At 41.9% G+C, this 25,440-nt stretch overlaps 1 protein-coding gene across 3 annotated transcripts in view; it reads left to right on the top strand.

The window, feature by feature from the left end:
• The window catches only part of tln2b (talin 2b), a 96,001-nt gene extending 71,033 nt beyond the window's left edge, over window positions 1-24,968 (top strand). Inside the window, exons 28-57 of one of the 3 annotated variants that reach the window (XM_004553150.6) lie at window positions 163-282; window positions 450-647; window positions 1,910-2,049; window positions 2,572-2,665; window positions 3,116-3,205; window positions 3,312-3,434; window positions 4,531-4,674; window positions 4,899-5,060; window positions 5,209-5,349; window positions 6,046-6,227; window positions 7,001-7,133; window positions 7,251-7,352; window positions 7,468-7,638; window positions 8,350-8,496; window positions 9,574-9,675; window positions 9,804-9,923; window positions 10,593-10,739; window positions 11,642-11,808; window positions 12,160-12,343; window positions 12,698-12,823; window positions 14,327-14,443; window positions 14,896-15,081; window positions 15,562-15,669; window positions 16,391-16,496; window positions 17,783-17,907; window positions 20,289-20,414; window positions 20,510-20,572; window positions 20,673-20,855; window positions 20,937-21,062; window positions 22,798-24,968. In XM_004553150.6, coding sequence (XP_004553207.1) covers window positions 163-282; window positions 450-647; window positions 1,910-2,049; window positions 2,572-2,665; window positions 3,116-3,205; window positions 3,312-3,434; window positions 4,531-4,674; window positions 4,899-5,060; window positions 5,209-5,349; window positions 6,046-6,227; window positions 7,001-7,133; window positions 7,251-7,352; window positions 7,468-7,638; window positions 8,350-8,496; window positions 9,574-9,675; window positions 9,804-9,923; window positions 10,593-10,739; window positions 11,642-11,808; window positions 12,160-12,343; window positions 12,698-12,823; window positions 14,327-14,443; window positions 14,896-15,081; window positions 15,562-15,669; window positions 16,391-16,496; window positions 17,783-17,907; window positions 20,289-20,414; window positions 20,510-20,572; window positions 20,673-20,855; window positions 20,937-21,062; window positions 22,798-22,926 — 4,062 coding nt within the window. In that variant the 3' untranslated portion in view covers window positions 22,927-24,968. Of the gene's footprint in view, window positions 1-162; window positions 283-449; window positions 648-1,909; window positions 2,050-2,571; window positions 2,666-3,115; window positions 3,206-3,311; window positions 3,435-4,530; window positions 4,675-4,898; window positions 5,085-5,208; window positions 5,350-6,045; window positions 6,228-7,000; window positions 7,134-7,250; window positions 7,353-7,467; window positions 7,639-8,349; window positions 8,497-9,573; window positions 9,676-9,803; window positions 9,924-10,592; window positions 10,740-11,641; window positions 11,809-12,159; window positions 12,344-12,697; window positions 12,824-14,326; window positions 14,444-14,895; window positions 15,082-15,561; window positions 15,670-16,390; window positions 16,497-17,782; window positions 17,908-20,288; window positions 20,415-20,509; window positions 20,573-20,672; window positions 20,856-20,936; window positions 21,063-22,797 lie in introns of all 3 variants that reach the window. The other 2 variants (XM_076885793.1, XM_023152456.3) reach the window with 2 other exon arrangements.
• Window positions 24,969-25,440: the final 472 nt, after the last annotated feature.

Raw genomic sequence — 25,440 nt, 5'->3', positions numbered from 1 at the left:
CAGCAGCATAAATTAGTGACACGGATTATTGTGCACTGCCGTGAGCCCAATTTGCATTTGAGATATTTCTCCACATATAGCTTTGCTCTGGGGCTTTGTTGTGTAGCACATTTTTAGAATGACTAATGACGGACCATTGACAGATGTTGTACTGTGTTGCAGGTGGCCAAAGCTGTTTCGCACTCCCTTAATAATTGTGTGAATTGCCTGCCAGGCCAGAAGGATGTTGACATGGCCCTCAGGAGCATAGGCGAGGCCAGCAAGAAGCTACTAGTGGACTTCGTGAGTGTTGCTTAAGCTTTTTCTTAGGGATTTCTTGCCTTTTATGTTTGCATAATGACATGAGAGTATTTATATATCGACCCTTTATCCCCAAACAGAATATTTCCTTTTGCCTGCAGTTTTAATATTCCAAAGTGTGGCCTAATGTGCATGTCTTGTCTTTGAAGCTCCCTCCCTGCAGTAAGACATTCCAAGAGGCTCAGTCTGATCTGAACCACACAGCAGCTGAACTCAACCACTCCGCAGGCGAGGTCGTCCACTCCTCTCGTGGAAGAAGCAGCCAGCTGGCTGCAGCCTCAGGGAAGTTTAGCCAAGACTTTGATGAGTTCCTGGATGCTGGCATTGAGATGGCAGGACACACCCAGGTAGGTTTCATGACCATACAAAGACTTCATGCTCCAGTGACACAGTTTAATAGTGATCCAGTGCCAGCAGTTCATTTAAAGCTTTTATCAAGTAAACTCAAAAGCTTCAAATGCAGAGTGCATCTTTGCATTACTTTACTAACCAAAAGCTATTGCATTCAGTTAGTCACGCTAATTCCTCCAAAGAGCTCTAAAGTATTCAGATGCTTTGTGTGATGTTCTTGTTCTGAATATTTTGCTCATTCATTCAAAATTCTAAATATCAGACACTGAAGAGGATGTACACTAGTACACATGGGAAATTTTATCTCATGTGTCCTGAAGATACTCCCACAGCTTGGACTGGTTTGTAGGTCCTGACTCCTGTCTAAGTAGAATACTATCAAACTGATCGCTCACCACCCAGACTGTGCTGGTCATTCCATGGTAAACAGAATAAAGGCGAACTAGGTATGTTGCATAATTTGGGGTTACATGTTGAGTTCGTTCTTTACCTTTTATAGGAGCAAATTGGCTCCAATGAAGTGGTGTCCACTGCATATGAAAAGTAAAGGGACTACCTTTCTTGTTCAAGACTGTTTTTAACCTATACTAATCTCTTACTTTACAACAGCTATCGCATTTCTTCAACATGTCTGCATGGAATTAAACACCTCAGATGTTTATTTTGTTTGTTTCAGATTCCCCTGATAACGTTTGTGTTTTTCTGCCACAAATGGCTCATTTTAGTGTATAGTCTCAGATATAAGCTTTTTCTTTGTAACCATGCCTTCAAGGCCAGCATCTTGGAATCACCTCTTCACTTTTGGCGCTGAAATTGATTTTTGTGGATACCGTTTAATGAAGCTGCCAGTTGAGGACCCATGAGGTGTCGGTTTCAAAGTCTAGAGACTCTGATTAACTTGTCCCCTTGTTCTTTTCTACACCGGAGGCTCCTGCTTCTCTTTTATTCTGGTTAGAGCCGGTTTGTGCTGCTCTGTGAAAGGAGGCGCGCGCACCGTTGTCGGAAATCTTTCCCACATGAAATAGCCTAACGGTCTTGGGTACTCTGAGTTTCAGGAGAAAATTCAATTTTGTGGGGAATTTATGAGACTAAAGTCAAACCCACAAAGGCTCATATAAGTGCATTACTTCTTTAATCAGAACAGCAGTTTTTAGCCGTGACAACAAAAATTAGAGTTAGGCTCTACAACATTTAATACAGATTTGAAACCATCAAAAACAAAATTCACCTGAATTTTTCTTCTTCCTTGCATGTACAGAGTAAGGATGACCAGATCCAAGTCATCGGTAATCTGAAGAACATCTCCATGGCATCCAGTAAGCTGCTACTGGCTGCCAAGTCTCTGTCTGTGGATCCAGGTGCAGCCAATGCTAAGAATCTCCTAGCTGTGGCAGCAAGGTGCGATAAAACTCAAGCAGTACCTGAAATGTGTCAAATTTTCTGAATGCTATGTTGTATTTGCCAGTGAGGTGAACAGCTCAGTAGTATATATCATGTGAATCCTGGCTCAAGCTCTGTAGCAAGTAATGATAGCTATAGAAAACAGCTTCTTACTACATCTGTATGCCGCTCCTACAGCGTGTCTGTTCGGCATTGCTAGGGGGAGTACGTATCCTCCCCTTAGTGGAGAGAAGCCAAGCAGCTGGTCCCGCAGGGCTTTAGGCCTGACTGACTTCTCTCTGTCTAATTAGGAAGATGGAAGCCTTGGCTTGAGCCTGTCTGTGCTCAGCAAGGCTGAACACAAACTCGAGACAATCTCGGCACTCCTGTGAGCTGTGTTATCCAATCGCAGCGAGAAGCCGGCAGTGCCGTGCTTGAATAGGGGGGCTAAAAGCATGTGTGAGTGAAGCCAGCCTGTGCGTGCATGCAGAGGACACATGTGAGAGCTAAAGAGGCTGTGTGGCTGCCTGTGTGTTTCAGGGCGGTGACAGAGAGTATTAACCAGCTGATAACGCTCTGTACACAGCAAGCAGCAGGACAAAAGGAGTGTGACAACGCCTTGAGGGAGTTGGAGGTAGCTTTCCTCACATACAGGATACCACACAGACGTTTTCTGGTTTCTATGCATGCCTGCATTTCATGTTTTTTAAATAAAGTTTATGAGTTTTGTATTTTTTTTCTCATGGTTTCCCACTATTTTCCATTAGATTCCTCCTATATAGCCATGTTTTATAGCTGGATAATACATTCAGAACAATAGTACAGTAGCTGCATTAGCAACACTAATATAACAGGAGCATTTTTACATTCTGAAGCCTAACGATGATTATACTATGAATAGTTTTAAATGATATTAATATTGTTCATTTAAGGCCTTGATTATGATGATTTATCTCTGCACAGATCAATTTATAATTATAATGTTAGCCTCGGGTCTGAATTAAGTAGCTGATAAATTTCCAAGGATATCAACGTAGAAATGCAATATTGTAGTTTAAGTTGTTGTGTCTCCATCTGTATTCAGGCTGTCAGAGGTCTGCTGGATAACCCCAGTGAGCCCGTCAACGAGCTCTCCTACTTTGATTGCATCGAGAGCGTCATGGAGAACTCAAAAGTACAGGCGTATAAAATAACCGAGTGCACTAACTGTCAAATATTTTACATGGTAGGCAGCTGAAGAGCTAATTTGTCCACATTTTCTCCATTTTCATGTGCCTCAGGTCCTAGGGGAGTCAATGGCAGGCATTTCTCAGCACTGTAAGACAGGTGATGTGGTGGCCTTCGGGGAGAGCGTGGGCTTGGCGTCCAAAGCTCTGTGTGGGCTGACAGAGGCTGCAGGACAGGTGAGATCACAGCGCCATACTAACTCACTCTGACTTACCCTGCTTCTGCGCTCGCCTTCCCTTTTTCTCTTTATTTTTAGATACCTAGAATTAAACACACACTTTGTTTAAAAAAGCAAATTGCTATCAATTTTTAAGGTTGACATAGCCCAAGACATACGGCGTAAAAGGAAATTGAGACATCTTCACAAGGTGGAAATCACTTTCACGCATGAATTGCTGCCCTGAACCCTTCTAGTCGATACCCAACAGAGGTGCAAATATCTGACATACTCAGAGCAGACATTAAACAATCTTCACCCTGCCAGCTGACTAGTACCAACTTTGTGTGATGTCCTATTGGATCGATCTGCACCAGTCTAAGAACAGTGGAGGTATTAGCCTTGTGAATCAACAGCTATGAATGATGTAACGGATCTCTTCCTTGGCCTTGCACTGCTGGGTTTTCCCCTGGTTGTCCTTCTGTGTTGTCTTGCAGGTTCCTAGTAGGTGGGGTTAAGTAATACAACTGGGAGCACTTGGCCGGGATCATTTAAGATCTGGCTTTCTTAGCTTTTGCTCCCTCTTTATTAACCGAGCTTCAGCCTGGTTATTTAAGGTGTTGCCCCATACAGAATCACACATCTAACATTGGATCACTACTTGAAATGCAGAGGAGTGGGGTCATCTTCTTGTGTGTTCCACAGAAAATGTCAGATGATTGTGGGACATCCAGTCCTTTCTGTTGTGCTCTGTTGGTGGCCACACAGAGTCATTGTCTTTGTTGTTTTGTGTGGGTTTTGGGTTGTTTTGGGTTTTGGTGTGAAGCTCTTGTCCACTCAGTCATAGATATAGGCACTCGCATTGTTGTTGGCGTAGAGAATTTCAGTGTTTGTGCAGGTTCTCTTGATGGTTTTCATGGACCATGGTTGTTCAACATTTATCAGCTCTTGGTGTCCCAACCACAGACTCATAAGATGTGGACCCCATTCCTATGGAGTGGGTGTAGCAGCCTTGGCCACGGCCTGCTCTGTATTCCCCTTTGTGTCCCTTTGTGTTTGGGGGGTATCCAGTGTAACTGGGAGCACATAACACGCTTTTGTTTTCTACTCCACAGGCCTCTTATCTTGTAGGCGTTTCTGATCCCAGTAGTCAGTCAGGCCACGAGGGGCTGGTGGATCCCATTCAGTTTGCACGAGCCCACCAAGCTATACAGATGGCTTGTCAGAACTTAGTGGATCCTGCCAGCAGTCCCTCACAGGTAAGATCCATTAAAGGCTGCAGAACATTAGTCCCCTGGCATATGGAGACTGAGTAGTCTTTAATAACTTGCTGTTAATTCTGTCATATCTCTTTAATTAAATACAGTTTTTAAGAATAAACCTGACCTCTGTGTTTAAAGAATCAATGCCCCCATGCCTTACCTAATTTTATTTTATACAGCTGTTCCTCTTTGTTAATGGTTTTGGTTCATTTGTTCATAAGGTCTTGTCTGCAGCAACAATTGTAGCCAAGCACACCTCGGCTCTCTGTAACGCCTGTCGCCTGGCCTCTTCTAAAACTTCCAACCCAGTGGCTAGGAGACAGTTTGTCCAGTCAGCCAAAGAGGTGGCCAACACCACAGCCAACCTCGTCAAAACCATCAAGGTCAACTCTCCAACTGATCAAAACGTTGAGTGTAAATTTGTTACAGATATCTTTTTCGTCAAGTGAGAAGATACAGATGTGTGTATAAGTAGTTACACACTTACAAAAACAGCCAAATGAACAAATATTCATGACTGTCTTATTTCAGGCCTTGGATGGGGATTTTTCCGAAGAGAATAGAAACAGGTGCCGCGTTGCTACAGCCCCGCTCCTCGAGGCTGTGGAAAACCTGACGACCTTTGCCAACAACCCCGATTTTGCAAGCATTCCAGCTCAGATCAGCAATGAGGTATTCGTTCAGTTGATGCTTGTTTATAATGCTCCTTTAAAATGTCCTTCACCTTTTCTAGTTAAATGACGGAAAGTTAATAAAAATCTTTTCAACAACACAAATGAGATCTGTGACTGTTTTTTTTAGGAGCAGTGAAAATGTTCAGTTCATCCTACAGAAGATATTGCGCTTTTCAGTGAGATTAAACGAGTGTTTGTGACTTGTGTATTCAGTTTGCTTAAAAACTGCCTTTTACTTGAGCCAACAAGCAAAGGTTTGTGCTGTGAGCAGGAGAGGAAATTGAATTGAGGTCCTTTTGTTATTGTCAAGGAAAGGCTCAAAAAGAAGGATGTATTTTTTTGTTCAATCTGAGTGCAATAGTTTGCGCATAGTCCTCTAAAAGCTTTATGGCTGTAATCTGTTGGAGGGCAGTGTTTAACGGCACTTTCTCTTAGCACAGCTGCTCTAATCTTCAGCTTGTTAATCTAATTGTCAAGGGGGGGTTTTGCTCGTATCATAAAGACTGAAGGTGTTTCTTCGTGAGTCTGTGTAAAGCTGCCTGTCTAATCTCATCCCTCCCTTTGATTGCACCTTTGATCTCGCTCAGGTAGTCAAGGAATATTAACAGCTGTCAGACCAGTATAGCTAGCTCTTCACTGTCGAGCTGTTACCTGGGCCGTTGTTTCTCCTACACTAATCTTTTCATTTCCACAGGGCTCAGCAGCACAGGAGCCCATTGTGCGTTCAGCCCGCTCCATGCTCGATAGCTCCACTTACCTTCTAGAAACAGCCCGCTCACTGGTCCTTAACCCCAAAGATCCCCCCACCTGGTCCATACTAGCCGGCCACTCCAGGACAGTTTCTGACTCCATCAAGAGTCTCATCACCTCTATTAGGTTTGTGTTAATCCCGCCTGTGATCATATCTGTCTCTGCAGCCATGTCTTCAAAGTTTAGAAAGGTTTCCTTGCAGTGAGAGAAAATAAATTCTCATATTGGAGGACTTTTTTGTGACATCTTTTCAGCTAAGCAGGAAATTGATGCATTAGTATATAGCTACTGAGTTCCCCACTGCTTAGTAATAGATTAGCGAACGGTGGGGCTCGCTACGGTGGATCTGAAACACATTTCATTATGTGGTGTCCTATCAGCTCTCACAGCAACTAAGACCTACAATTAACAGACATTAACATTTAACCTTGACTGTCAGTATTTTTCGAGTATTCAAGCATTTGAAGGAAACGTGTTGCCACTTTCTCTCGGGAGCTGAATGAAAAATGATGGCGTTCTCATGCCTGCATAACAAAAATGAGTTTCAAGCCAGTGGCTGATTAGCTAGGCAGACCATTGTGACTATGTGCTGATTGCCTGGTAAAGCCCATGGTAATAATATGACTGCAAGATTACAGATTGCATTACAGATTCATTTGTGAGCTTTAGGGCTTTAGGTGAATATATATTTTTTCATTTTTTGATCTTTATTTTTTTTAACCAAGCAAGCTTCTTTTCCTTGTTTTCACTGTTTATATTTATCTAAGCTAATCTGCTATGGGTAGATATGAGCATCATTTTTCTTACAACTCAAATCTCCAGATTTTCTTATTATATATTTATTTGCACATTAAGGTGGAGACATTTGTCTCTTTTTTTCCCATTATTTCTGGTGACAGGGACAAGGCACCGGGACAGAGGGAGTGTGATTACTCCATTGATAACATCAATAAGTGTATCCGGGACATTGAGCAAGCTTCACTAGCAGCGGTTGGCCAGACCCTACCCTGCAGAGATGATATCTCCATGGAAGTGAGTTCAAATCCCCCATCAGCTGTATCCTGTGTGAGAGGGAAGAGGAACTTAATGAGATCTGTAGTCTTTCTGTTGAGACTTTTACTGTAATTCTCTGCTGTTGTAACTCACCAGGCACTCCAGGAGCAGCTGACATCCTCGGTACAGGAGATTGGTCATCTCATTGATCCAGTCTTTACAGCTGCCCGAGGCGAAGCTGCCCAACTAGGACACAAGGTGCTAGTCTGACAGTGTATCTCTTCATTCCCTCTGAATTTAGGAGGCAAACACACAGTTTTGTATGTTTTGGTTCAACTTTTCTCTGACTACTGTCCTAAATGCTTTGTCTCAGGTAACCCAGCTGGCCAGTTACTTTGAGCCACTCATTATGGCATCGGTGGGCCTGGCCTCTAAGCTGCATGACCATCAGCAGCAGATGACCATCCTGGACCAGACCAAGACGCTTGCTGAGTCCGCCCTGCAGATGCTTTATGCTGCCAAGGAAGGCGGGGGAAACCCAAAGGTAGTGCACAGAGTCAATTTTACTATTCGTGTCGATGCTGTGTTTTGCCTGACTTCAGAGATGAGCTGTAATGGAATGGAAAACAACGAGTTTCAAAAATAATGGAACATCTTTGTCCATCGTTGTCAGTCCATTCATTGTTGCACATTAATGAATCCCTTCTTTCACAGTTTCTCTAATTCTTTCAGCTATAAACCATTTGTATTATCAAACTGAGCAGAACAAAGCCTCAGGAGTTCTTTTTAAGTTTTCTATATTAGTGCTGGAATTGATTTTAAGATTTAAGTGATTTTTTTTAAACCTGTTCATTGCACAACTTCTAATCCCATTCTGAAATGATTGTGCTTTTACTCAAACTCTGCTGCCATCATTACAGCCATAAAACATTGAAATGAGCTCCTTAGAAGCTTTTTTTTTTCCTTATCAGATTGTCTGACTACCCCAGGCTTTTATAATTTTATTTTTATGGCTACATTCTGAGATATAGATTTACAATTGTACAAACTAGACTAAGTTTGAATTATTAGCCAGCAGGGATGATGTCTGTTCTTAAATCAGAAAGGAACCAGCCTGGTGACACGTCCTCTAGTTGGACACTGAGTTCTTACTAGCTTGAGGTGCACTGTAGAGCTGTTGTCAAGCTGATGAATTACCTCCTGGCTAAACCGAGATGGCGTCACAGTAACGTTAATCAGCTGCCCGTGTCCTCAGGCATCCCACACACACGATGCCATCAATGAAGCAGCCCAGCTGATGAAGGAGGCTGTTGACGACATCATGGTGACTCTGAATGAGGCAGCGAGCGAGGGCGGCATGGTTGGGGGTATGGTAGAGTCCATCGCTGAGGCTATGGGCAGGGTGAGTAAAGATTGTTGTTGTCGTCATTCAGTTTCAAGAGAATGTTTCTTGGGTACTTTGAGTGGATTTCAAGTTGCCACTTGACCCCCGACTTGTCTGAAAGCAGAATGAGCTTTCTCTCAAAACCACAGTGGGTGTTCTGAAAGAGTGTGCTTGTCTATGACTCTTATTAGTCCAGAAGATGGCACGTTTTAAAATCCACAGCCCACTGGTGATGTTAGTTTTCAGTCATATTGCTAGAGGACATGTGTGTTGACAGTCTAGTTAGTAACTGACAGCGACATGTGCAAACTCAGATGTAAAGCACTTGGCCCAGTTCAGCAAACATCTATTTTTTCCCTTCTTGTGCCTTTTACACTTTTAATTAGAATGTGCATGTTATCTAGAAAATGGAATATCCGTGAAGAACACAAAGTGGAAACGGCTTAATAAATGTATACATTTAAAAAAATATATCATTTGACACGTAACTGTGAAACAAATGGGGTTGTATCTGCTTCAGGGGAAAGAAATAAGGTTGGAATTAGCAAATTCAGCACAGCACTTTTAATCTATTCATTGTAGACTTTTGTAGGAATTGTAGGAAATTTCATATGTATCCTTCACATGTGAAGTAAAGAATAAAAATTGTATACTGTTTTGGTGTAATCTGACATCCAGGACATTACAAGTATTTTGTCTATCTAAGATTTATTGACTTTGTCAATGCACTGCAACCAACATATTTACTAATTCACTGGACATTCTCCAGCTGAAAAAATAAAACACTCAGCGCTCTCTCTTTGGACTCAGAGCACAAATGCATCTGAAAAAGGCAGATAGCATATCATCCTTACATATTTAATGATCAGCCTGATCTGTCTGGTGTGCAAAAATTTTCCATTTCTTTCTGGAACCTGCATCAATGGACAAAGCAAGATACACTTAAAGGATTTTCAAATGATGCAGAATAAAACTAACTCTGTATTGTTCATTATTAAGCGAAATTAGGTTATTGATTTTCTAATTCATATTTGTGAATATTTGTTTATGTATACACCTTAAACCAAATCTGTAGCTACCGTTTAATCTTTACAGCTGGCTGAAGGAACACCCCCTGAACCCGAGGGTTCCTTTGTAGACTACCAAACCACCATGGTCAAATTTTCTAAGGCCATTGCCATCACAGCACAGGAGATGGTGAGCATGCAAATGCATTACAATATTCATGCGTAACTCACGTCTGCAGTATTTACATTAAATCTTCAATGCCAATGTTTGACAATAGTGCTGAAGGAACATTAATCAGTTGATGCATATTCTCGCAGATGACTAAGTCGGTAACCTGCCCCGAAGAGCTCGGTGGCCTTGCCTCTCAGGTGACGGTGGACTACGGACAGCTGGCACACCAAGGATACCTTGCTGCAGCCACTGCAGAGCCAGAGGAGGTGAGAACACTTTTTTTCTTTTTTCTTTTTTGTGGAGGATGTGGGGGGAACATTACACTCCTGTATGGAAAAAAAAAAATCATTATTCATTGCATCTTTTAGCAATTGTGCTGCAGAAATGTCAGACTGAGTTATCAGCATAGGTCTGCATTTTACACCAAAATGCTTCCGGATGTATTTGCTCACACACTGATCAGAGCAGATGTTTGGTGTTCTTTGATATGACGCCTCTTCCTCAAGGCTGCACCAGCAATGTGAGATCAAACAGAAATGTAACCCTCCAGCATCAGTCTCTCGCAGCACCCACGGACTCTTGACTTAAAGCTTTTCTCTGTTGTCCAGAGGACAGCAATGTGTGGAAATATTGCACTAATAAGCACACCGCTCTTATCAATATCTTGTATATAACAGACTGCTGGTTACCATAGCGACATTTTGCCTCTACAAGTCTAAAAGCCTATAGTGATGCTTGTAATGAAGTACCACCCACCCATGAATTGCAGTCTGGAAATTAAAGGTGTAGTGCCAGCATTCCCTCTCTGAGGGTGCTTGAAATCATTTATCACCCACCCGCTCGATAAGAGAGATGCCAGTTAAGGAGATTATTGTGTAGTATAATGACACAAATGAGATGGCTGCAGTGAAGCTGATGCCTGGTTATGCTTTCAGGTTGGCTTCCAGATAAAGACGCGGGTGCAAGAATTGGGCCATGGCTGTATTTACCTGGTCCAGAAGGCTGGAGCCCTGCAGCTCAGCCCTACTGACAGCTTCTCCAAACGGGAGCTCATCGAGTGCGCCCGTGCAGTCACAGAGAAGGTAAGCGATATGGATAGAAACCTAAACGGCTCATTCAGGGGAAAAAGCTAATTTTCCACATTATTTTGACTTTCAAAATCTCATCTATGTAACATGAAACATGAATTCAGTTTTAGCATTTTACAAAATGGTTAAATCATTGCTCAGTGTTATAGCTGTATTCTTTAATTATAGCTAATCACATAAAGCTATAAAGAAGATAAGCTTGTGCAGTAATATATAATAATACAATAATTTATTATTATTATTATTTTTTTAATCTTACATTTTGTAGAAAAAAAGATTAAATGAATCAAATTTTAGTGTCGCCTCACTGTATTATTGTAGCACTCATGAGGCCATGTTCTTCTGACCACCCTCACACTGTGCAGTTGACAATATTAATGTCTCCACGCTGTGACCCTGGCAGCTTCTAGCCATGCTGCTCACACATTTTGTCTTCACTCCAAGGAAATGATTTGATTCGGCGCTCATATCAGTCTTGAATAATTTGTGCTCTCACACTTGTTGATATGTGAAGCTTGTGCCTTGTTGAAATGCACACCTCAGGGCCCTCCATTTGTTTATGAGTGATGACCAGACACGAGTCTTCGAGGGAGTTGTGTGACTTGCAGCATTAGGCTCACTGACTTAATGTGAATGAATAGCAGACTCTGATTTAACGTTTAGTGGGGCCCATTCCTCTTATTCCCAGCTTCCTTGTTTAATCTATATCTTCCAGATGTTTCTGAACATTTGCAGGGTAACTCATTTCACTTATAAAAGTCTCAGAAAACACCTGCTGTACAATCATTAAACCGGCACAATATATCAACAAGGTTAACTTTTAGCTGTTTTACGCCTTCTAACAAGATGTTTAAGGGACCTTGCTGTCTAACTATTGTAACACATGCATGTTCCAGGTGTCCTTGGTACTTTCAGCCCTACAAGCAGGAAACAAAGGCACTCAGGCCTGTATCACTGCAGCAGGCGCAGTTTCTGGAATTATTGCTGACCTGGACACCACCATCATGTTCGCCTCAGCTGGAACACTTAACCCTGAGAATGAAGAGTCCTTTGCAGACCACAGGTGCGATGAGACACAAGCAAGACATTCAGACAAAGACCAAAACTCTAAACCTCCTGTTACCATAAAGTCCCATTTCAGATGTTAAAAATGTGAAATGGATTTACAGATTCGCGGCACATGGGAGTTATATCTTTAAGTTGCTGCACTTACACTGTTCTCCATACACTTGAGCCTCAGTCTTGTTTTGATGACTCACTTGAAAGAAATGCAGCTGCCAATAAAGCTAAATACTGACCTGCATTTCACATAATGTGCAGTAGTTTTGCTCAGAAAGCAGTCATGGCTTCCTTTCCTATCGCTGTTAAGTGTGACTTTGGAGCAGATTGTGTCACAATGTGTCCCATCCTTTAGGGAAAGCATCTTGAAGACAGCCAAGGCACTAGTGGAAGACACCAAGCTGCTGGTTGCTGGGGCAGCGTCAACCCAGGAGAAACTGGCCCAGGCTGCCCAGTCTTCAGCAAAGACCATCACTCAGCTCACAGAAGTGGTCAAACTGGGAGCAACCAGTATGGGCTCTGAGGACCCAGAGACACAGGTAATCAGAATCTGAAATAGAGTGGTTAAAAAAGTATATATTTATCTCCAGAAAGCACTTTTATAATTCAGCAGTCATCATAATATGGTACTCTATTGTTAGTCATCTACTATCTTTCTTGTAGATAGTAGTAAGTATGTAAGATTTTTCTATATAATTGCAGTTTGATCTGATAAACATGGTCTCTTCCTTCCCCTGTGTATATGTCTCTATCTCTACCCTCCACTAAGTCTGAAGTATCATGACAAGGTGGGAGTGATAAGGACTGCAGTGGTAAATCCTCTCCCTAGGGCTCAACTGATAAACCTTTACTTTGACCATTGTGCTGTATTGATTCCAGCTCTATCCCCCCAGGTGGTTCTGATAAACGCGGTGCGGGATGTGGCCAAAGCTCTGGCCGAACTCATTGGTGCCACCAAATGTGCTGCAGGCAAACCAGCTGACGACCCCTCCATGTATCAGCTGAAGAGTGCTGCCAAGGTGAGGAAATAAACCACTCAAACTGTCATATCTGTTTAGCTGTGCAGTGATTTTTTTTTTCTTTCTTTATTTTTTTTGTGGCGCGTATCTTTAATTTATTGTTCAGCTGAGTCTCGCTCACAGAGAGGATGCTCCATGTAGATATGTATTTATAAATTTTCTCCTTGCATTGTTGCTCTAGTTTGATATATGTGGTTGCAATGCAGCGTGAAGCTGTTTTTTGCAAGGAGGATATGACAGCTGTTATCAGGATGTGTAAGATTTGTCGTATCTGTGGGACTTGAGCCATCACTTTCTATGCAGGAGAGAGAGGGAGGGGACTGTGTGCTTTACTGAAAACTATAACAAGATGTTCTGCATTGTCACTGCTGGAACTACAGTAATGCAGGGTTTTTGTACCGGCTTTAATATCAGTGGAAGGAAGACACAGGCACAATGTAGAAGATTCACAGTGTCATAAAATGTAAAAATACAGTGAAGATGGTGGTGCACATCTAATGTGGTGTGCATATTGCAAAAGGGATCAAAAATAAATTATATTAATACAAGCTGATGGATGGCTTTTCTATGTATGAAGAGGATACAAATACAGATAAAATCAGTAATCAACACTAATCAGTTGAATCAGTTAGCTGAGGTTTTGTTGGTCTAATTTATAATTTATGCATCCCCTATTACTGTTTCTTTTAAGGGTATTAAATATCTAAAACACCCAACAGGCATCCAGCAACAATGGAACGGGTGAAATTTTTTAAATATTTGGTCTGGAAACAATGGTTTAGAACAGGGGTAGGCAACTCCAGGCCTCGAGTGCTGGTGTCCTGCAGGTTTTAGATGTGTCCATGATCCATCACAGCTGATTTAAAGGGCTAAATGACTCCTCAGCATTTCTTGAAGTTCTCCAGAGGCCTGGTAATGAACTAATCATTTGATTCAGGTGTGTTAACCCAGGGTGCGATCTAAAACCTGCAGGACACCGGCACTCGAGGCCTGGAGTTGCCTACCCCTGGTTTAGAAAATAAACTTCTGGTCCAAATGGGGGTTGTTTTCTCATATAAACTGAATTGGGGCCCACCCATGGACAACCTCATGTTGACAGATTGTTTCAGTTCATCCAACATATGGTGACCTCCAAATGGGACCCTTCCAAACCCCTGGTGGCGTTTCTCAAATTCCCAAGCACATAATGCACACTTCGCTTGAATACAGCACAGACAGAGCAGAATGTGTCGCCATGAGTCAGTGAAATTTTAATCGCTTTTTTTCCACATCTGTGACAGTAAATAAACTACATTACCAGTATTTAATAATCCTGTATTTTAATTTGAAATGCACCACTCCGTCTTTATCTCCATTAGATAAGCACCCTCAACACCATTTTCTCTGTATAAGAATCATTGAAGAGAAAAGCAATGATAATGTAATATGTTTTGCCATTGAGGAGAAAGAGCTCCACCTCCTGGTTTGTCTATAGGTCTCATCGTTGCGCTCCTTATTTGACAGGTCATGGTCACCAACGTGACGTCGCTCCTCAAAACAGTGAAGGCAGTAGAGGATGAAGCCACCCGTGGGACGAGGGCACTTGAAGCCGCCATTGAGTGCATCAAGCAGGAGCTGACGGTAAGCGCACCTGACAGGTCAAAGGTCTTCTTTATGATTTATTTGGAGTCAAAATGTTGAGACCCTGCTTTTCTGGAAAAAAGATCTCAAGGAAGATATCTGTATCTATAATTCAGGGGACAGAGAAGCTTTTTGTTCTGTGTTCTTTTGTTATGGCCAGTTCTTTTCCTCCTGATTCCTTCTTAACTCCTGCAGGTTTCCCACAACACTTATCAGGGTCTGGGTAGCAGATGTGAGTGAGGAAGGAAGATTTTAAGACTGTTTTTTTCCCTTGAATAAACTGCTAATTCTTATCAGATGACCTTACATTCTAATTATTCTGGTTTCTATGTCAATATTTTCTGTCCATTTAAGTCTATAACTGCTCTACAACATTCACGTGCACTCGTGTATTATCATATCTGAGCTCCATGGCTATATCAACCTGTGCTTGTGGCTCATCATCGTGTCAGGTGTTCCAGTCCAAGGACGTCCCAGAAAAGTCCACTTCACCTGAGGAGTTCACCCGCATGACAAAGGGCATCACCATAGCAACAGCCAAGGCAGTGGCCGCAGGCAACTCTGCTCAGCAGGAGGACGTGATCGCCACTGCCAACCTGAGCCGCAAAGCCATCTCCGATATGCTGACTACCTGCAAGGTGCTAATCCACACTGCTCGACCAAAGCAGACCTCACGCAGACAGCACCAGGCTGCCAGGGAGCATGTGAGCCCAGCCTGTGGAGAGCAGATATTACAGAGGCTAGTTTACTGTATGTCTGCTCCCACTGCTAATGACTCAGTCACTTTTCAAAGTCATGCAGCGAAGCATCACTCAGGACATCCTTCAGCAAACAGCAGGGCGCTTGTAAAAAGACAAAAATAAAACCATGTACAAACATTGCAGGCTGTGGTTTTAAAAATCAAAGCACAACAGTGACTGAAGACTTGATTTTCTGGTAGCTTTGAATTTTATCTGTAATTGGAACTATGTAATGTGCAAAATGCTCTCTCAATATGCTCTCCCTGACCCCACGCAGCGCATTTGCACTCGTGTTAAATGTTACCTTTCCTATGGGAACAATTTCAGTGTCCTATCCTAAATCTCCTGTTCTCCTGTATTGTTTTCTTACCCTTGCAGCAAGCAGCATATCACCCTGAAGTCAGTGAGGAACTGAGGAGTAAAGCCCTGCAATATGGCTCTGAGTGCACCACCGGATACATCAACCTTCTGGAGCAAGTCTTGCAGGTTGGAAAGAAGTAGTCTCATAAATAAAGGATACAAGTGATTTTGTGTGCATCTCCTGGCCTCTTGCACTCACCCTGCACTGATAAAAAAGTCTCAGACTTCCTCATAGGATAAAACGCAAAAATTGTGTTAGGCCGCTATGCAAGCCTTTAGAAAATCTGATTTTGATTTTTGTTTATTTTTTCTGTTGTTGAATATATTTGCATATAAATTAGCAACTCATTATGATGAAATTGCTTTGTTGCAAAAATTACTGCATGAAGACTGCGTGAAGACAAGTGTGTCCATGTGAGACAAATTGCCAGTTAATGCATTAAGTATCATAATTACGGCTCTCGTTTGCATAATTAATGGGCACATCATACCGAGTCTGGCAAGACATCAGGCACACGAAGGACTTTAAAATCCACAATATATAACTTAGTTACAGAAATAGTTGCTCAAGTAACAAAAACGGATCCTCAACTTTTACATTCTGCAACATAGGTTAGTGTCTTTCAGCAAGTTAATTATAAATTATACTCTGAATTCTTAACATGTAATCAAGATTAAAAATGAACAGATTTGTTTTGTAAAGAATTATCTCTGACTAATCTTTTACCTTGTGTTTACCTTTGCTTCGCTTCTTGTGTGTGTGTGTGTGTGTGTGTGTGTGTGTGTGTGTGTGTGTGTGTGTGTGTGTGTGTGTGCCTTTGCACATGTTTGGCTCTTGTGTTTTCAGGTGCTGCAGAAGCCCACACCAGAGCAGAAGCAGCAGCTGGCTGTGCACTCGAAGCATGTGGCAGCGTGTGTGACGGAGCTCGTCCAGATCGCCGAGGCCATGAAAGGTGAGTCCAGACGCACAGCTGATGACACACACGCTCTCACAGAACACACAAAAAAAGAATAGCTTGATAGTCTTTACTTACAAGTGACCCCATCCTGACTGATGTCAGGATTTTACGGATGCACATAAAAGTTGTGCATGCTTAACTTTTCAAGTGTTTCTCTAAATACTGTTTCTCTAAACAGTATTTTGAAAAGGACACATTCATTTTATGAAGGTATGGGTGATAACCATAAAGTTTTGACTGAACGCTTTTGTTTTATAAATGACTGTAGGTACACTTGGTGTAAAACCCTAAAGAGAAAACTGGATAATACATTTTTCAAGGAGGGGAATTTCCCCTAGGAGCCAACTCAATCAGATAAAATGTAAAAAAAAAACATGACAGGATTGTGGAGATGGCAGAGATTAGTCAAAGGAGCCCTAATCCTCTTGTGCGTGAATATCATGGTGCTAGTCAAGCTCCCAAACCTGTGTGTGTGTGTGTGTGCACACCCTGATAAAGATGGGTCACGAGAATCACTTTAGAATATTGAAATCACACCAAAGAGTGATTACCGTGCTGTCTTTCAAATTAAGCTCTGTAGGATGGTTATGACACAAACATATTAGAGGAGTGTTTTTTTTCTCTAGATGTTGCAATGCTCCATCTGACAGGAGTAATAGATTGTGTTTGGATGAGAATTTGATTTCAGCGTACTGCCTGAGACACAGCGGGGCTATCCACTTCACCTCTCTAATGTCCCATGTGTTCTCTCCCTCTCTCTCCTCCCTGCTCTTTCCTTGCTGCCTCAGACGGAGGTAAGTGGGATACGGTCTGTTTTGTTCCTCCAGATCACCTTTCATGCAGTCAGAAGGGGGTAGAGAGTAGATGGTTTCGGGGTAGGGTGGGGGTGCAGAACAGATTTCCCCAGAGCTCGAGATAATCGATGAAAACATCGTTCCATCTGCTTTACCAAGCTGTTCAAAAACGGCTACATTTTATGGGCACTTAAAAACGTCCAAAAAAACAACGATCCATCAAGTGTGCATTTCGTCTAATTTTAGCCAGCTTAATCACTTTTCAGACATTACTGTCATACTGCAAACAGTTTGTGGGAATGTATAGAAAGCTCAGATTTAAGACATACAAGGCATCCTGCGTGTGAATAGGAACATTTGTTTGAAGCAAAGCAGGGCTATTTCTTACTTAAAATTATACCATCACTTTTTTCTTGTACTTTTTTGAAAGTCTGTTCAAAAACTACTGCGATAATCACTGTTTGGCTACGTTTTGATCTCTTCCAGGATCAGAGTGCGTGGACCCCGAGGACCCCACTGTCATCGCTGAGACTGAGCTGCTCGGAGCAGCAGCATCCATTGAAGCTGCAGCCAAGAAACTAGAGCAGCTGAAACCCAGGGCCAAGCCCAAGGTAAAAGTGCCCCTCTCAACCTTTTCCACCCACGCAAACCCACGCACAGGTTTTTGCCATTAATCAGCAGGGAGACAACGTGGGGTGTAGGCAGGAAAAGGTGACACCGGCTTTGAAGTGGAGTCTTTCTTTTTTTCGTTTTCTTTCTGTTAACTGAGCTGCAAACATGGGATCATAAAAGGATAAAAATTATTCTGTTACACATGCCGTGTTGACTCAGACAACTCGGTCCAGTGATCTAACTTGTACGACTTTCTTCAAAGGTAGTTTGAGACTTTATTTTGAGTTGCGCTGCCAAGAGACGCAATTACACAGCTGGGTCTTCAAGCTTATTTTGGAAGGGAGTTCAAAAGTGCGATGAACTGTTGTGACCCTTTGTGAAAGAGGTTCTCTGCCTTATTGGACACATTTCCTTTTGTTTCTTTGCAGTGTTCGTCATTTCTAAACGAAACAGGGAGGTTTTCTCAGCCTGTTGTTCACCTTCCCCCACACACACATTGCGGTATTGCCTAAAAAAACAGAGCGACTTTAGCCCTTAACAAGCAGATAACTGTGCTTTTGTGAAGTCAAATTACTCGTGTTTTGTATGCAATACAGGATTGTGGTTTGAGGTGTGCTCTGCATGATTGTGTCTGTCTCTGGAGACTGGATAGTTAGATCTATGTGGTCTTGCTTTTTGTGCCTCTAGTGCTTTTCCCCTTTTCTATCAGTTCAAACCTCTGTCTGTGTGTGATTTCAAAATCTCTATATTTATAATACATCAGCTTTTATGAAGACTCTATAATGCTCTGCTTTGTACTACAATTCCAGAGCTGCAGACTGCATTTATGATGACCTTTGTGTTTATGAAAGGGGATTAGTGGGTGAAAGGCGCTTCCTCTTTTTGATGTCAGTGTCTCCCTCTAGTGATCTAAGAGGAAGCTTTAGTATTTAAAAGGTCCTGAACTAATCTGTCCTTGTGAGCAATTTATTTTTATTTATATATATATATATACATTTGTAGCTGTGCTGTCCTGTCATTTGTGCTCATGTAGCTTACAGGACAAAACTAAATCCCAGGTCTGAGATACAGATTTTATGGGGATGTGAAGCAAGACGGTGAACTGTACGAGCTATTTTTTTTTTTTAATATCACAAAGCAGGCCTAATGTCTCTTAAAAAAACACATGGGTTCAAACAGATGTTTAGGTTATTTGTTTAAAACTGCTTGAATTCTTCCTCGTCTCCCCCCCCTCCCTTCCTTTCTGCTCCTTCATCCCTCCCATCCAAAAGGAGGGAGGGCTCTCCTGCCCCCCAAGCATGCTTCCTTGCTCCCTACCCCTCAAGCCATTGTAGACCTGGAAGCCTTCTCTGCAGGGCTCTGTCTGATATGTTTGATATATTAGGTTGTTATTCAGTCCAACTATATATCAAACATATTCCTACAGTGTCCCGCCCTGTCTCCAGCCGCGTGTGCCTTATGTGTTTATCGAGGTCTGTGATCAACTGCATGCTGTTGACTGATGTTGCAGAGATGGCCATTTGTTGAATGTTCTTGAACTGATGCCTCTTGTTTACTTTGGTGTAATGACTGGAATTATCATATCACATATCTGCTGCCACTTTGTGTAACGCTAAAACTTAAGCAGTACTGCTTATGTTCCATTATCAGGACAAAGATGCAATTGAGGACAACGTGTTGTTTTTTTCTTTAATTCTGAAGGTTTTAGAAAGTAGTACAAGGCAGAGTGTTTAGTTTGGATATACTGTATTTTTAAGCCATTCTAATGTATTTATAAAGCTTTTTAACACTCTTGAATGTAAGGTTCTAAAATAATTTGTGGGCACAATTATTCCAAGTTGGCACAGTATTATGAGATTCTTGGTGCTGGGTTACACAACACATTAAGTTTAGTCATCTATAAAGATGTGTATAGAGAACAGATTAAAATTTCTAGGTTTGAAAAATGAAGCAGTTTCTCACAAACTTGTGCTTTACCATGGCTTTGAGCTCTAAGTATCAGCACTGAGGTTATAGCACCATTCGTCTAATAACACAAAGGATTTATGAGCAGTATTTGCCAGTATATAAGTAAATTGTAATAGAAGAAAACACCACAATTATCAAAGCTTTGGCAGTCTCCATATACGGGTGTGAATGTGCAAGAGTGTGAAGCAGGTTTTGATTGGACGGACTGTGGAGGATCCGAGCTTGGCCAAGACACGTTGTAAAAATAAAAATTGTTTTTGTGAAATTGTTTTTAAATTAGGATTGTACTCTGTATTTTAATTAGTCCTCTACATGCCACAGATGCGTCTCCCAGGAGTGTAGATGCAAAGGTGATGATGTCTTTAACTAATTAAATTCACTTTAAATGTAAGCTATGTGGTTTACCTTCCAGCAGGCAGATGAGACGCTGGATTTTGAGGAGCAGATCTTAGAAGCAGCAAAGTCCATTGCTGCAGCAACTAGCGCTCTTGTTAAATCTGCATCTGCAGCTCAGAGAGAACTGGTGGCACAGGGCAAGGTCAGTCTACACAATCTGCAAACCTTAGGCACTTGTAAAGTACTCTGTAGTAACACAGTGCAACATCTGAATTTCTCCCCCAAACTCTACCTCAGGTGGGATCCAATCAAGCCAATGCAGTCGACGATGGCCAGTGGTCACAGGGTCTCATATCAGCTGTAAGTCGCTGTGAATTATTCTAAAACCTTCCTTCTATAACACCAAATGAGACTTTAAATAAAGCCAACTTGTTACATGCATATTTCTTCAATGCTGCAGGCACGTATGGTAGCAGCAGCCACCAGTAATCTGTGTGAGGCAGCTAATGCTTCAGTGCAGGGCCACGCCAGTGAGGAGAAGCTCATCTCTTCAGCCAAGCAGGTTGCAGCCTCGACAGCTCAGCTGCTGGTGGCCTGCAAGGTGAAGGCAGACCAGGATTCAGAAGCCATGAGGAGACTACAGGTAGTACTGAAACACACTTTTTAATTCGTCCCTGGAAACGTTTATTGCACATGTACTAATTTTGGGGATGTCACTAAAAAGGTGGCTGGTAATGCTGTGAAGCGAGCATCGGACAATCTAGTCAAGGCGGCTCAGAAAGCAGCATTTGACAAGACTGAGGATGACAGCGTTGTGGTGAAGACCAAGTTTGTTGGAGGCATAGCTCAGGTAAGAATCCTGGAAAGAAAAAATGTTTGAGGGCTAGAAGAGAAATCACTACTTCTCTGTGATGTGCCCTTTTCTTGCCAATATGCCAAAATGCCACAGTTGTTTTTCTGAAATCGCTGAGAGCTGCTGTAGATGAGAAGCCCGTCAGTTTTGTTTCTCACTTGTTTACCAGGTTTGCAAGGCACCCACAGCTGAATATCTTTTGAAAGCCTTTAGTGTATTTCTCTTCCGGCAGAAACAAATAACAGTACTTTCTGTGGCCGTGACTGGTTTCCCAAATTAGTGCTGCACCCCAGCTGGACTTCAGCCTGTCACCTGTCACTGCTGAGTACTGTATTCAAAAGACATCAAAAAGTTTTAAGTTCATCGGTTGCTTTTTTTTATTCTGGTTTGTTCACATTGGTACAGGGTGAACATCCAGTCCTCATGGGCCAGTGTGCTGAAAAACATGTGTCCCTGCTGCAACACACCTGGATAAAATTAGTAGGTCATTGGCAAAGCTTTATAGAACTTGACTGCATGCTGAGGTGGCAATTCAGCCATTTGATTCATGTTACAGCAGCTCATGAATGAATTAACATGATGCAACAAAAGTACTTTTACAAGTACATTTTTTCAGAAAGTACATTTATTTAAGGTTCCCATCTCACCATGCAGTCAGTTCTTGCTAATGGCCTACGGATTTTATTCAGGTGTGTTGCAGCAGGGACACATTTAAAAGTTTCAGGACACCGGCCCTCGAGTTCAACACCCCTGGTCTAAGTAGTTAACACGTTTTGATTCTTCACAAAAATGTCACTCGTATATTTTCAATTTTATGTATATATTTATAACGTAGTTACAGTCAGTTACCTATTTTATGGTTTGCTGAGGTTTTATTAGATAATGATCAGTGGCGACGGGGATATCCTTCTGGATGTGCGAGCGAGTCTCAATGCCGCATGGATGAAGTGGCGTCAAGTGACGGGTGTGCTATGCAACCGTCGAATGCCAGACCATCTCAAGGCGAAAATTTACAAGACTGTAGTCCCGGTTTCCCTGTATGGATCGGAGTGCTGGCCAGCCACTGCCAACCACGAACAGGCCCTGCACACAATGGAAATGCGAATGCTCAGGTGGTGTCTAGGCCTCACGTGTTGGGACCAAGTCAAGAATGAAGACGTCAGAAAGCGGCTCGGCATTGCACCAATCACGGTGAAAATGCGCAAGGCACAGCTACGGTGGTACGGACACATATTACGCTCAGACGACAGCTCAGTGGCGAAAACGGCAATGAGGCTTGAACCCGGTGGCCAGCGACCCCGTGGCAGGCTGACGAAACGGTGGATGGATAGAATAAAGGAAGACATGAAGATCGTCAATGCCGCCCCAGAAGACGTCCTCAGTCGTGCCAAATGGAGACGGATTTGCCGCAAAGCGGACCCTGCCATGCAGGACAAACGCTAGGAAGAAGATGATGAGGTTTTATTAGATATGTAAATCTGACAAACTCAATTATCAATGAAGCTGTCTGACAGCTTCATTGATATTTGAGTACAATCAGCTCAGTTTGCCATAAAGTTTCTAGCAAAATATATTTCGTACTGTTTAAATTTATATTTCTATCTACATAATGAAAGTCTTGGTGTTCTGCCATGTTCTGTGCTCGGGACATGGCAGCAAGGGTTTATCATGTCAGCCTATCCACAGGCATAGTAGTGGTGAATCTTCTGTCAATTGTTCTCATTTTCCTCAGATCATTGCGGCTCAGGAGGAGATGCTGAGGAAGGAGCGAGAGCTGGAGGAAGCTCGGAAGAAGCTGGCTCAGATCAGACAGCAGCAGTACAAGTTCCTGCCCAGCGAACTGAGGGAGGACGAAGGCTGACGGACGCAGCGGATGGGGACGTGCGCTGCGCTGACGAGACCTTCTTGTCACGGGGAGGTGCCAGTCAAGTATTGGCTATTTCAACTCTCATAAAACCAATGACAATATAGCACTTGAAGCAGGCCTGTTTGGTGATAAAACAAGTGCCTGTGCTCGGTGTATTTCTGTGTGTATGTGGCTGTGTGTGTGCGTGTATGTATTTGTCAGTGAATGGCATTGACATTCAGACTTTAATATGAAGAAAGCTGTTCCTATAAGCAAGTTGAGAAAGTTTAAGTCGTACGATAAACGTGTCATTAATTTGTGGGTGTTACTGCATCATGAGCATTACTGACTGTTACAATCATGAATCAAAGAAATCTCGTATAATCACTGAATGTTCTCAAAAGTGTTTGAGGTTTAAAACAAATAGAAAGGAACTGGTGATATCGATGTAACCGGCAAATTCAATCTAAGGGTCCACAGTTTGTATTCCAGGTATACAAAGTATTAATAGAAAGGCAGGAAGATTTCTCACGTCTCATTTCACCACTGGCTTGCATGCACCATAATGTCTAAACATATCAGCGAAGCTACTAACCAATAGAGTAGTATAGAGTAAAAGACACTTGTATTTTACTAAAAAAAATGTGAACACGTGGTTTGCTGTTAAACTAGCAAATCTTGAAAAGAGAAAAATCAATGATTATGATTAAACTATGTTGTTCTGCTTGATGCCAAACGATGAGAGTCTCTAAATGATAATATAACATGACCACTGGCCATCACTAGCTATAAAGATGTTTATTCTTGACCACTTTCTTATATAGGTATAATCTGTGGTATTCAGAGTATCTGGATGATATGTGACCAAATATGTCTTGCTGCTTGTACATTATGTCATTTGATGTAACCCCCCCCCGCTCACAGTTCTTCCCACACACGCTTGTGTAAGGAATACTTGTTTACATTTTTTGTCATGTTTGTTCTCGCTCGTCTTTGTGTTTTTAATTCCTTCTCCATTTACACTGGCCAGATTCTCTTTGGGTGTCGCCAGTGCTTTTATTCTACGTACACGCAGTCACTGCCCCTGTCCTGCTAAAGTCATTTCACTTCAGATGGTCTGTCTATAGCAATACTTTACACTGAACATTTGAGAAAGATAATACGAGTCTGCGCTGTTATTGTTTGGAAGAGTGTGCAATCATATTGAACTCTAGGCTCTTGAATGAAATGAGCACACACTGTGCTATAAAGTGGCTCATAACTTTATGCACTGAATTTAAAGCTCCCATTATATTGAATGGAGGACATTTGCTTAACAAACTAGAAGGAAATGGCATCACACTCTGAGAAAACTGATTTTCTTTTCCTTTATTAATATATAATGTATTTCAAATTTTCAGCATTCAGCTCCACCATCTGTCCGCGTCAGTGTCTGGTCTGCATTTTTATTTTTTATTTTTTGTACTAGTGCCTTACTTGAGTCTGCCCTACGAGCAGCTGAAAACCAGGTTGGGTGGGAGCCTGAGCCTTGTCCTCTCTGGATCAAAGCATTATGCCAGTCTATTCCCTATTGGGGTCTTAATTTAAAAAAAAAAAAAAGCCCTTTGCCATACAGTACAATGCCTTGGCTGGTGGCCTACCTGCTGACAGTGTTCTAATGCTGATATAAAAGGGCATCTGTGGATACATTAGGATTTAAAGACTAACGCTAGACTGCATTCAATGAGCATGTGGCAATTTGTGTATGAAGTTGAGAAATTGTTTAAATTCATTATGCCAAGTCCCTCTTAAATGTTTCATTGTCTAACCACTATAAGAATTAAGTTTCTATCAGTAAATGTAAGAATTACCCTGAAATATATTGTCTGACCGATTTGTCAAAGTATTAATGGAAAATAGAAAAAGTTATTAGCTCTGTTTATGAATACGTGTTGTGCTTTCTTTAACAGAATCTGTTTGTTTTCTGATTTGATGCTGTATGTATGATATTTATCTGGTCACAAAAGTATTTTTTGTATTCACCACAAATAAAGCTTTCAGACAACCGGTAACATTAAGATGATTGTTGCTTTTGTTTTTCATGTGAAATAGTGTCCCCTGCAGCTCTACTACTACTCTGACCCCAGATAAGGAGACCAAAATCAGGCAAAAGTATGTCTACTCTTTAATATATCTATATACATATATATTATTTTTTGAAACCTCAAGATAAAAGATGTCCAGTCGAATAACTCATCCTGCATTCTTGCCAGAAGATGTCAGCATTTATCCTTCATAGCTGAATCAGGAGGTCAGAGGATGTTCAAGTGGAAGGACTGGCAAAGTTAGCCAGACCAAATATGGACATTGTGGATGCATTTTTTTCTCCTTGCTTTACAGGCCAGACCTTGAAATATGCAACAATCCCCACTTAGATATTTTGGTCAATAATGAGAGTTCACAGTATTTTTATACTCTGGGTTACTGTTCCACAGCTACAGCCTTTATAAGCCTCATGTTTGAAGAATTAGTCAATCAGGAGAGTGAACT

The sequence above is a fragment of the Maylandia zebra genome, linkage group LG7 (genome assembly GCF_041146795.1).
Source record: "Maylandia zebra isolate NMK-2024a linkage group LG7, Mzebra_GT3a, whole genome shotgun sequence".
NCBI classification, from domain to species: Eukaryota; Metazoa; Chordata; class Actinopteri; order Cichliformes; family Cichlidae; genus Maylandia; species Maylandia zebra.
The sequence above is the reverse complement of the archived record's forward strand: the minus strand, read 5'-3'. Positions and strand labels throughout refer to the sequence as shown.